Here is an 11,327-nt window from a genome sequence, read left to right on the forward strand (position 1 = left end):
CGACTGGTCCGCCAATGTCATGCACCATCCCTTCTCTCCGCATTCGCCCCAATCTGCCATTGCGGGACTTCTGGCCGGCCACCGGCCTTGCCCAATTGGGTTCGACTGGCCTAGTTCGGCTGCTAAGGCCTGGAGCTTCCCGGGAGTGGGGGTGGGTCCGATTGCTGGCAGCCAATCGGGAGGCGGGAGAAGTCTGGTTGCCCGCCTTCTGGGCGCGACGTCACCGGCCTCGCCGCCTCGCGGGCTCCAGGGTTAGCTGTAGGTGTCCTTCCTCGGCCCCTGGCCCCGGGCTGACTCTCCGCCTGCGGCAAGACTCGGAGGACAGCACTCAGTAAGCTCGTAGCGTCGGAAGCACAGGTGACCCGAATGATCCGGCCAGCGCCACCCGGCTGGACGCTTCGGCCGCCCAAGAACTTTTGGACTGGATGGGTTTCCGTAGTGGGGGTGGCCACAGGACCGCAGGGAATTGTGGACTTTATAGTTCCGGATTAGTTCTGGGTGGAACCCAGGCTGGAGCCCCACAGCGATTTTTGGAGGAAACAAGAACTTTGAGCCCAGGTCCCAGAAGGACAGAAAAGGAGTCTAAATAAGAATGTGCCATTAGCATTGTTTTGATTTTTTTTTTTTCAGGTGCTGACCTGAACCTGCTCCATCCCTTTCCGACCCAAACTGTTTACCCACGGGGGAAGGGAGCAGACAGCGAAATGGAGACGCTACCAGTCAATCTAGTAGGAGAGAAAAACACCTCTGAACCGCAACAACAATGGGGAAGGAACCCCAAGAAGAGCCTTAATTCAACTATTCAAACTAGGCAGCAGCCCCAAGAGCCTGAAGTTCTTGAGCTGAGAATGAGCCCAGCTCCAGCCAGCCAAATTCTAGAGATTCCTCAAGGGGCTGCAAAACTGGCTGCTGTACTTGAAGAAGACGCCGAGGCGTCTCATGGATCAGCTAGTGAGATGCCAGAGCCCCTCCGCGCTTCCGATCTCTGGGACTGTCCGGATGGGAGCTTTGTCAAGAAGATCATAATCCGTGGCCATGGCTTGGACAAACCCAAGATGGGCTCCCGCTGCCGCGTACTGGCTTTTGGGTTTCCTTTTGGGTCAGGGCTGCCAGAGGGCTGGACAGAGCTAACTATGGGCTTAGGCTCATGGAGGGAGGGAACCTGGGGGGAACTCGCAGAGAAATGTTTGGAGTCCATGTGTCAAGGTGAGGAGGCAGAGCTTCAGCTCCCTGGGCACTCTGGACCTCCTGTCAGGCTCACACTGGCTTCCTTCACTCAGGGCCAGGACTCCTGGGAGCTGGAGGCCAGCGAGAAGGAGGCCCTGGCTAGGCAAGAACGTGCGCGGGGAACAGAATTATTTCGAGCTGGGAACCCAGAAGGGGCTGCCCGATGCTATGGACGGGCTCTTCGGCTTCTGCTGACTTTACCTCCACCTGGCTCTCCAGAACGAACTGCCCTTCATGCCAACCTGGCTGCCTGTCAGTTGCTACTGGGGCAGCCCCATTTGGCAGCCCAGAGTTGTGACCGGGTGCTGGAGCGGGAGCCTGGACATTTAAAGGCCTTGTACCGAAGGGGGGTTGCTCAGGCTGCCCTTGGAAACGTGGAAAAAGCAACTGCTGACCTCAAGAAGGTGCTGGCAGTAGATCCAAAAAATCGGGCAGCCCAGGAGGAGCTGGGAAAGGTGATCTTTCAGGGAAAGAAACAAGATGCAGGACTGGCTCAGGGTCTCCGCAAGATGTTTGGCTGATTAAAGTTAACCCTTAAAAGAGATAGAAACCTGTGAATCGTGGTCTGTGCTGTGAGATTTGGAGGCGTGGGGCCCTGAGGGAGGGTTTCAACCCATATCCCATTCCCAGTTTTTGCCTTCCTAAGGGAGGTAGCAGTGGTCTCAGTGCACCTCTTTCCCTTTTTTACCATTAAAAAGTCATGGCCACGTGTACTATATTTTAGGGGGCTTACCCATTTCCGAAGAAGAGTAGAAGCTAAATTCTAAATTTAGTACTGGCTGCGGGAGCTGGCGGACCTTTAAACGCTGGGAACTACGTCTCCCAGGCGCTTTCGCGCTGGGTCCCGGTCCCCGCATGCGCAAGTGCTAGGCCGGTGCGCGGGCGGCAACTCCTGCCGAGCTCCCATTGGCCCGGCCTGTGGGGCCGCCTTTTCCACGGAGGCCTGTGCTCAGCACCCAGGTGTCTTACTGGTCGGAATAACTTCCGGGACGGCCCCCTTTTTTGAAGAGTCAACTCATTAGCTGCTGAGGAGAGAGGCGGGCCTCGGGAACCGGCTCGTGGTTGGGGGGCGGGGAAAGATGGCGGAGCTAATGCTCCTCAGCGAGATTGCGGACCCGACGCGGTTTTTCACCGACAACTTGCTGGGCCCGGAGGACTGGGGTGCGTGGAGGGCGGTTTGGGGGCGGGAGAGGGCTGCGGCAGGCGGTACCCCTGCGCACGCCGCGAGGAAGCGAGCCCCAAGGGGAAAGGCCGGGCCAATACGGAATCCACCTTCCGAAGGAGGGCGGAGCAGGGGTCCGGTGGTGCTTCGGGGCGCGGGAGTTGGGGAGACCTCTGCTCGCTGCAGGAGCGTCGAGTTGTTCCGGGGTTGGGAAGGAGGAGCTGCAGTTCGGCGGTATCGCTTTTCTGGTGGGCGGGCGGTGGGTCTGGCCGGCGGGTCCAATGAGGGATGGACGTGGGCTGTGCGCCGGCTGTCCCCCTCCCCGTCCCGCTCCGCCCGCGCCGACGCCGCGCCTCTTGCAGACTGCACCCTGTACGCCGGCCTGGACCAGGTGGCCGAGGAGCAGGCGCAGTTCTTCCGCTGCCCCGAGCAGGATGTCCCGGTATTGCTCCCTGCACCCTGTCCCCCCCTTGGCGGGTGGCAGTGGCCCCAGAGCCCGGACTCCGCCCCGGCCGTTCTTTCTCACAGTCCCGCCACCTAATACCCTCCCTTATTCAGTTCGGCAGCAGCATGCTGGATGTGGGGATGGATGTCAGTCCCCCCGAGCCTCCATGGGACCCCCTGCCTCTTTTTCCAGGTAAGAGATCATTTGTGATTCCTTCATCCTTCCAGGATCCCTCATCTTTCCCGTTTCCCAGAAACGCTGCAAGCCCCCGTGTCCTCACCCCTGACACCTTATCTGCGTTCCTCCCGCCTTGCCCCAGTGAGGAGCCCTCACCCACGTGTCCGTGGACGTTTTTGGGGACTCTTCTCAGGCTCTGCGTCCTGGTTGTTTTCTCACCCCCTTTCCTTAGATCTTCAGGTGAAGTCTGAGCCGTCTTCTCCCTGCTCTTCCTCCTCTCTCAGCTCCGAATCGTCGGGTCTTTCCACAGAGCCCTCCCGCCAGGTGAGAACGTCCTCCCACTTGGACTCTGGCGAGGACTCTGCTCCAGTCCTGGCTCCCTAGGTGCTGAGGGTGGATGTGTGTGGGTGAGGAGCTTCTTTCCCTCCCTCTGTCATTTCTTTGACATCCTTATTTGCTACATCTCCATTGGCGTTTCTAGAAGTGAAAGGGGAACCTTTTTAATGTATAGAGGTACGTGGCAGCTGTGCGGGGGCTGAGGCTTCTGGAGCTTCCTGCCCAGGTTCCCACTCCAGGCAGTGTTTGAAATCATGAGATGTCATCACCCTCCCAGGAATAAAGAGGAGAGAACCCGGGCCAGAAACAGCTTAGGGAGCTGCTGTGCCATTCAAACCGAATGTCAGATAATTGGTGTTTGTAAGTTGTAAAGCTTTTGCTCTGCTCTTACTCTCAACATCTCCCCTTGTTTGTTTTCTTCTTTCTGCGCACACCGCCCCCCCCCCCTTCACCTCTACTTTCACCCAGGCCCCTGGTGTAGGGGAGGTGCTGGTTGTGAAGATTGAGTCCTTGGCACCACCACTCTGCCTCCTGGGGGATGATCCAACATCCCCGATTGAAACTGTCCAGATCAATGTGGGCCCCACCTCTGATGATCCCTCAGGTAATCACAGCCCCCCCACCCCCAGGCTTTACCAGGTAGGACGGTATGTGTGGTGGGGGAAATGACAGAAGATAATCGGGAGAAAGGCCAGGAACTGCAGGGAGAGTTTTAGGAAACATAGCAACGACAGCACTGACGAGATGGGTGTGATTTCCTTTCTTTTTCTTGTTCCTAGTATCCTGCTGTGTGATTTAACTTCCTGTTGCTTTGCATGTTTTAAAGACTTTGGACAGTTTATGGCATAATTATTTATATTATTTTTTCACTCTAACGTTTTATTATAAAAAATCTTAAACATACAGAAAAGTTGGAATATAGACCCAACTCCTAGATCCTATAACCAACATTTGTGCTGTTTTTAAGTGTTACCAAGTTTAGGTACCCTTTTGTGTTTATTCAGTAAACATTTATTGAGCACCTACTCCATACCAGGTACTGGACAGGGTGTGGGGATGCAAAGATGAAAAAGACATGATCAACACCCTGACAGGAGAATCCTGTAGTGTGGTGGAGGCGAAAGACAAGTAGCAGTCCACACAGGTGTGGTCACTGTGGGACGCTCTCAGGGAGTGCTGGCCCTTCACCCGTGGCGGCTGCATCAGGGATGTGCTGCAGAGGAAGGCTTTCCTGCCTGAGTTTTGAAGGACCCATGGAAATTAGCCAGAAGGAGACTAAGGGAACTGGCACGGTGTCTTTATAGTGGATATGAGCAGGGAGTGGGGATGGCAAGGCGCTGTAGTGGTTGCAGGGCCAGGTGGGAACCCTGCTGAGGGACTCAGTTCTTACCCTGTGGGCAGTTGGGATCCTCTGAGGAGTTAAGCAGGAGAGCAGTATGACTAGGAAGGCAGCTCTGGTGACAGAGTAGAGAATAGACTGCAGAGGCAGGAGGTAGAGAACCAAGGAGGAGGCTCACGCAGTTAATCAAGAGTAGATATTTGGATGCCAAGAAGAAAGCAAAAAGAATAAAGTAGAATGGATGAGCTGCAGTGACTCCTGGGCATTGAGCAGGAGTCGAAGAGGAAGCCTGGGCTTCTGGCTGGGGCAGCTGTCCAGCGGGTGATGGTGCTGTCCCCTGGATAGTGGTGTGAGAACAGGAGCCCTCTGCTCAGGGGGCACGAGCAATCCAGGGTTGGTCAGGCTGATTGTTCATTTCAGAGTGCCTTCAGGGTTTCCTGGCACTGCCTCCCAACCAGAAGCAAGAGGGCAAGGGAGCTGGTAATGGAATCCACTCATGTTTCCTCCTGGGACTCATAGGGCAGGGAAGGATGGAGGGAGGATTTGGAAGAACAAACAGATCGTATCCAGCACATTATTAAAAGTTACAAAGAGGACAAAGATCGAAAAGCCTCGAACAGCAAAAATAGTGTTGATGACTTTACAAACAGTAATGTTACTGGAGTCAGAGTCTCCCCGTGAGTGGTGTGGACCAGAGGTGGTGGCAGACTGGTGACCTAGGGGCTGCATCTGGCCCTCGGAAGGGTTTTAGTTCACCTACAGGGGCAGTCAGCAGGTCTTACAGATTTAACAGGCCGCGAAGGCGCAGAAGTGACTGCGGCTTAGTGATGTGTCTGGGAGGCTGCCAGACGTAGGGAGGGAATTTGTGCGGAAGGACAAGCAGTGAATTTGGGTAAATGGTGGGGCATGAGAATGGAAGTGACGAGCAAGGAGCTTGGGAGTCAAGGTCAGGCACGGGGAGCCGTCATGGGCAGAGATTCAGGCTTGGCGGTGGTCAGCATGGAGATGTGTGATAGCATTAGGCCAGGGAGAGAGGAAAATCCAGGCAGACAGGAGAGTGGGCCCGTAGGAATGCTGCCTCTTGCTGCTTGGGCCTCCTCTGCATGGATGGACCAGGCCTGAGGAAGACAAGGAAAGCAGGAGGGCAAGGATGGCCTTGAGGTAAACTGCGGTGGTGAGAAGAAGAAGGAGCCCCGCAGAGGGGAGGCAGTGCTGGGTGGAGGCGGGAGGAGCGCATGCAACCAGCAGCCCCAGGGCACCTGCACCTCGATTGCCTGCCTAGGGCCAGAGCAGCTCTATCTGTGGGTACAAGGAGAAATGACCCTGTCCCCAGTCCCCATCTTAACTTTCTTCTCCTTCAGTGTTTATTTGATACCCAGCTGTTTGCCTCCTCCTGCCACCCACAGGGGTCCAGACGAAGATAGAACCTGTCTCCCCTTCCTCCATCAACTCTGAGGCTTCCTTGCTCTCCACAGAGTCCCCCAATCAGGTGAGCATCAACGTGCCTCCCCTCCAGGCACCGCAGCGAGTTCCTTCTTTCTCGCTCTCCGAGGGAGGAGAGCTTTTCTTCTTCAGCTCCTTCTCTTTCACACTCCTGACACACATTTTCTGGAATGCCCCCATAGGCTTTTATAGGAAAGGAGGCACTGGAAGTGAAGACAGAGTCCCCAGCCCCTCAAGGATGTCTCCTACGGGATGTCCCTGGCCCGCCACTTGGAGCTGTCCAGATCAGCATGGGCCCACCCCCCGAGGGCTCCTCAGGTAATGGGGCCTCCTGACACTGGGGTCCCTGGTAAAAGGCCTGCAGTCCTGACATTCCTTCCTTCCTTTCACCCTCCTTCAGGCAAAGCCCTGCCTGCCCGGAAGCCACCACTGCAGCCGAAACCTGTGGTGATAACCACGGTCCCAGTGCCGCCCAGCACTGTTCCTCCCAGCACCACCGTCCTTCTGCAGCCCCTTGCCCAACCACCCCCAGGTACTGCGTCTGCTGACTGACCTGAGGGAGCCACAGCCACTGAGCCCTTGCGTGCTCAGGTGTGGGCACAGTCCCCGCCTGACTCAGCTCTCTGACCTCTTTCTCCTGCTCACTTGCCCCAGTGTCCCCAGTTGTCCTTATCCAAGGTGCCATTCGAGTCCAGCCCGAGGGGTCAGCCCCCCCTGCTCTGCGGCCTGAGAGGAAGAGCATTGTTCCAGCTCCTATGCCTGGGAATGCCTGCCCACCTGAAGTGGACGTGAGTATTGGGGAGCGGGGGCAGGGCTGCTAATGGGAACGGAAGAGGTCTGTCGCGGGAGAGAACTGTGGAATGTGGAGGGAGCAGAAAGTGAGGAAGCAGACCCTTAAGATGATCCTGAAGGTCAGAGTGGACTCCTGCTTATATATGAGTATCAACTCTATGTAGTTTTAGGGTCTTTAGGTTTGTTATCAGACTGCAGGTGGAGAAGTGGGGGTGTCTCAGTAAACCAAAGGCAGGGGTCATTCTGCTACGGCTGTGGCAGTAGTTGGAAGAGTCAGGTTCTTCCTCCTGGGGAGACCAGTTAGCAAGGTTAACTTGGGGCCCTAAAAAAGGAGACTTGTGAGGAGAACCAGCCACCAAGGAGAGGGACCGAGCTTCCATGAGGACTGGGTGGAGGACGCTTCCTAAGTCTAACTTCTCTCCACTCTGAGGAGCAGGAGCAGGGAGTGTTTTATATCGAGGAGAGCCCCTCCCCTCTCTTGTGCTGTAAGTCAGGTCAGGAGGGCAGCCCCTGGATTGGGGGCCAGGGCTCCCCTCCCCTCCCCTCTTTCATTTTCTGTGGACCCTCTGGGTGCCTAGGCAAAGCTGCTGAAGCGGCAGCAGCGAATGATCAAGAACCGGGAGTCGGCTTGCCAGTCCCGGAGGAAGAAGAAGGAGTACCTGCAGGGGCTGGAGGCACGGCTGCAGGCCGTGCTGGCGGACAACCAGCAGCTGCGCCGGGAGAATGCTGCCCTCCGGCGGCGGCTGGAGGCCCTGTGGGCTGAGGTGAGACTTCTGTCCTTGGGGGATGAAATACAGGCTCCTGGGGAGGACTCACCCACCCTCTCTGTCTCTCCTCTGCGCCTCAGAACAGCGAGCTCAAGTTAGGGTCTGGGAACAGGAAGGTGGTCTGCATCGTGGTCTTCCTTCTCTTCATTGCCTTCAACTTCGGGCCTGTCAGGTGAGACCCTCCTTGCCGCCCAGAACCTTCGAGTGGAGCTCCCCCTTGGCCACCTGGTTGCTGCTGTGGTGCCCTCGCCCCCATCACCCCACTCATAGACAGCTGTGGTGTCCGGGTGCAGGATGTGCCCAGCACTCCCTTCTTGCTTGTCATTCATCTGACGAACGGCAGTGTTGGGGCAGGTGGTGCTGGCAGCGGGGATGAAAACAGACGCAGGTGTTTCCCGAGATCTGGGCTCTAGGTTAGGCTGCTCCTTTTCTCTTGTTTCCTGGCCCCGTGACGTAGGGACTGTTCTCATTCCATCTCACTGGTGAAGGGCATCAGTCATGTATAACAGCCCTTGCCCTCACCTGCCCTCAGTAAGCTGGACTTCTCCCTGCGCCTTGTCCTTCCCGCCCACAGCATCAGTGAGCCTCCTCCGGCTCCCGTCTCTCCTCGGGTGAGCATGAGCGGAGAGGAGCCTCGGCCCCGGAGACACCTGCTGGAGTTCTCAGCGCAGCCGCCCGTCCGTGGAGTCCAGTCCCTCCAGGACCCCTCCAAGGGCCCCCAGGAGCCCCAGCCCAGCCTCGAGGGCCTGCCGAGTTTCAGGTGAGAGGGCCCTCTCTCTTTCAGGGGTGCTATGTGTCTCTTTCCCCAAGTTCACCTTTGCTTTTTGAGGGAAGCCACAGTTGCTCCGCCATCAGGGCCTTCACTGGTGGCCGGCTGGGCAGCTGCAACCACTGCCTCCTCCCTGCCGCGCTCCAGGAACCTGACAGCGCTCCCCGGGGGCTCCGGGGAGCTGCTGCTGCCAGACCTAGACCAGCTCTTCCTTTCCTCGGATTGCCGGCACTTCAACCGAACTGAGTCTCTCAGGTGCGGGGGGCCCAGGGCTGGGGCACCTCCCCTGCCGATCATGTAACGTGTGTTCTGGAGCCCCGTCTCTCCTTCCTGCTCCGCTTCCCAGGCTTGCTGACGAGCTGAGCGGCTGGGTGCAGCGCCACCAGAGAGGCCGGCGGAAGGTGCCCCGCAGGGCCCTGGAGAGACAGGTAGGCAGGGCTGCATGTCCGGGGTTCTGAGGGGCATGTCCTTGTGGAGGTTTGAGGGAGTGCTGAGGAAGTGGCAGGGTGGGTGTGAGCTGGTACCAGCTTCCGGGGCGTCTCTCTCTCCCTGCTCCCTTCACCCTCTTCAAATCCTTAGACACTTCTCCTTCCAGAAGTCTCAGCGACGGAAGAAGTTGCTTCCAGTTAAGGCAGTCCCCACTCAGCCCCCCGGACCCCCAGAAAGGTGAGTCTGAGGGATGTGCTTCCTTATGAAGTGGGGTTCCATTCTGAAGAGCTATACCCCCCAAAGCTGGCCTGCGCTACCACCAGTGGCCTTATGCCTCCCTCATCTACTGGGGGTCTCCTGTCTTTTTTTCTCTCATCTTCTCCCCGCTTCCCCCAGTGCCTCCCAAATCCTGTTTTTCCACCTGCCTAGGGATTCTGTGGGCCAGCTGCAGCTATATCACCACCCGGACCGTTCACAGCCGGAGTTCCTGGATGCAATTGACCGACGGGAAGACACATTTTATGTTGTCTCCTTCCGGCGGGTGAGCGCCTCCTTCTGGCCCATCCCCATCCCCCTGGGGTCCCAACAGTGTGTGTTCCAGTCGAGGCTATGGAGCAGCACCTCCACCCTCAGGCCTGGCCCCTATGTTTCCCAGGACCACCTGCTGCTCCCAGCCATCAGCCACAATAAGACCTCTCGGCCCAAGATGTCCCTGGTGATGCCCGCCATGGCCCCCAATGGTAAGTCCTTCCTGGTATGGGGAGGGTCCTGGAATTGAGGAAGGGGGATATTCTGATAGGGATAGCCAGCATGAGGAGCTGAGGGGGGATCAGAGGGGAGTAGGGCGTTCCAGAGAGATGCTAGGTCCTGGGTGAGAAGAAGCGGAATGGGTGCAGAGCAGGACAAGATGCAGGAGACTGAAGGGAGGAAGACGGGGCGTGGGTAGGTGCCGGGCAGAAGGGGTGGCTGGGTACCTGCCGGCCTCTCACCTCCGTTTTCTCTCGATGCCTTCCCTCTGTGACCTCACACTCACAACGGCTTTCTTTTCCTCCCCTCCCCTCCCCTGCACTGACTCGTCAACTCCCGCGCTGGACCCGCCTGGCCACCGGTCCCTCTCCTCCCTATCCACTGCTGCTGTTCCCACCCTCCTCTCTGTTTGCCTCCCCCTTCTCTTCCTTATGCCCCTTCTCACAGAGACCCTGTCTGGGCGGGGTGCCCCTGGGGACTATGAGGAGATGATGCAGATCGAGTGTGAAGTCATGGACACCAGGGTGATTCACATCAAGACCTCCACGGTGCCCCCTTCGCTCCGAAAACAGCCTTCCACCCCGGGCAATGCCACAGGTGGCCCCTTGCCAGCTTCTGCAGCCGGCCAGGCCCACCAGGCCACCCATCAGCCCCTCTACCTCAATCACCCCTGACATCTGCCTCTCACACTGACTTAGGACTGGGGGGCGGGGGAGGAGTCACCAAGTGGGACCGTTTCTTATTTTCCTGATCCCTAGGCTTGGGCAGTTGGTAATGGAAGGACAGGGTGTGGGGTTAAGCACTTATTTGGAGGTGAGGAGGCTCACCTCTCCTCAACCCTTTTTTGAATATAGGGCTCCTCTCATTTCCCTAAACCCACAGCCCCTGCTTCTCTCTTGAGGGCACTGAGGGTGAGGCTTGGGGTGAGTGGGCTCTTGACTCTTTCACTCCTCTTTTGGGGGTAGAGGTGAGACTCTAGTTCGAGGGCGGGACAAAGGCCATTTTTACATTAGGAGCTTGTTTCTGGGTATAAAGGAAGGGTGGTGAGGAAGATCAGATTTATGTATGTGTGTGCATCTGTTTTTAATTATTATTATTATTATTATTATTAAATAAACAACTTGGAGGGAGTTAAAGGAATTGTGGCTGCCTTCCTGGCTCGTGACAAGCGTTTGGGGGAAAGCCTTCTCCAGGCCAGGGTACCCAAGTCAAGTGCTGGCGACAGCTGGCTCTGGGTGGGCCGGGTGGGGTCACAGGCCTCGTGTCACCCCCTTGCCCTGCGACAGGCAGGTCTGTCTGTGGACGGGTCGGGGGGAGGGTTGCCCTGTGGTGTCACAGCCCAGAGGACACAGATCCTGGAATGTGTCTGAGTAAACAGGAAGGACAGGGCCCCACGCCCTTTGGGGTGAGCGCCTCCCAGGGTCCCCTGCATTCTAGCAGGTTCTCCTCCCTCCCCTCACTTTCTAGGACAAACAACTGAGCTGGGGCCCAGGGCTGTGCCCAGAAAGGAGGGCCCCGGGGAGAAGGGCTGGGACAGGACGAGGGAGGGGATGTTGAGAAGCATGGTCTTGGCCCTGAGCTGGAGGAGCATGAGAGTCCTGTTGAAAGAAAAGGACCGGGGCGGGGGTACACAAAAGGCTGTGCTTTCTATTAGGAGGAAGGGGAGCAGGACAAAGGGTGAGGGGCGAGTCTCA

At 57.4% G+C, this 11,327-nt stretch overlaps 2 protein-coding genes across 2 annotated transcripts; both read left to right on the forward strand.

Annotated features, from left to right (window-relative positions):
• Positions 1-239: 239 nt before the first annotated feature.
• On the forward strand, positions 240-1,757 carry FKBPL (FKBP prolyl isomerase like). The gene is made up of 2 exons (XM_080665599.1): positions 240-331; positions 631-1,757. Exon 2 carries the CDS (start codon positions 705-707, stop codon positions 1,746-1,748), a length of 1,044 nt encoding a protein of 347 aa, XP_080521725.1. The 5' UTR covers positions 240-331; positions 631-704; the 3' UTR covers positions 1,749-1,757.
• Positions 1,758-2,279: 522 nt separating this feature from the next.
• ATF6B (activating transcription factor 6 beta) lies at positions 2,280-10,767 on the forward strand. The gene is made up of 18 exons (XM_080665512.1): positions 2,280-2,388; positions 2,752-2,831; positions 2,948-3,026; positions 3,244-3,335; positions 3,816-3,951; positions 6,093-6,175; positions 6,312-6,447; positions 6,530-6,661; positions 6,784-6,917; positions 7,500-7,685; positions 7,769-7,860; positions 8,263-8,448; positions 8,605-8,712; positions 8,804-8,885; positions 9,053-9,123; positions 9,316-9,427; positions 9,542-9,626; positions 10,081-10,767. Exons 1-18 carry the CDS (start codon positions 2,307-2,309, stop codon positions 10,305-10,307), a joined length of 2,103 nt encoding a protein of 700 aa, XP_080521638.1. The 5' UTR covers positions 2,280-2,306; the 3' UTR covers positions 10,308-10,767.
• The last annotated feature ends 560 nt before the right edge of the window (positions 10,768-11,327 follow it).

This window comes from Plecotus auritus (assembly GCF_963455305.1).
Source record: "Plecotus auritus genome assembly, chromosome: 4".
In the NCBI taxonomy this organism is placed as follows: domain Eukaryota; kingdom Metazoa; phylum Chordata; class Mammalia; order Chiroptera; family Vespertilionidae; genus Plecotus; species Plecotus auritus.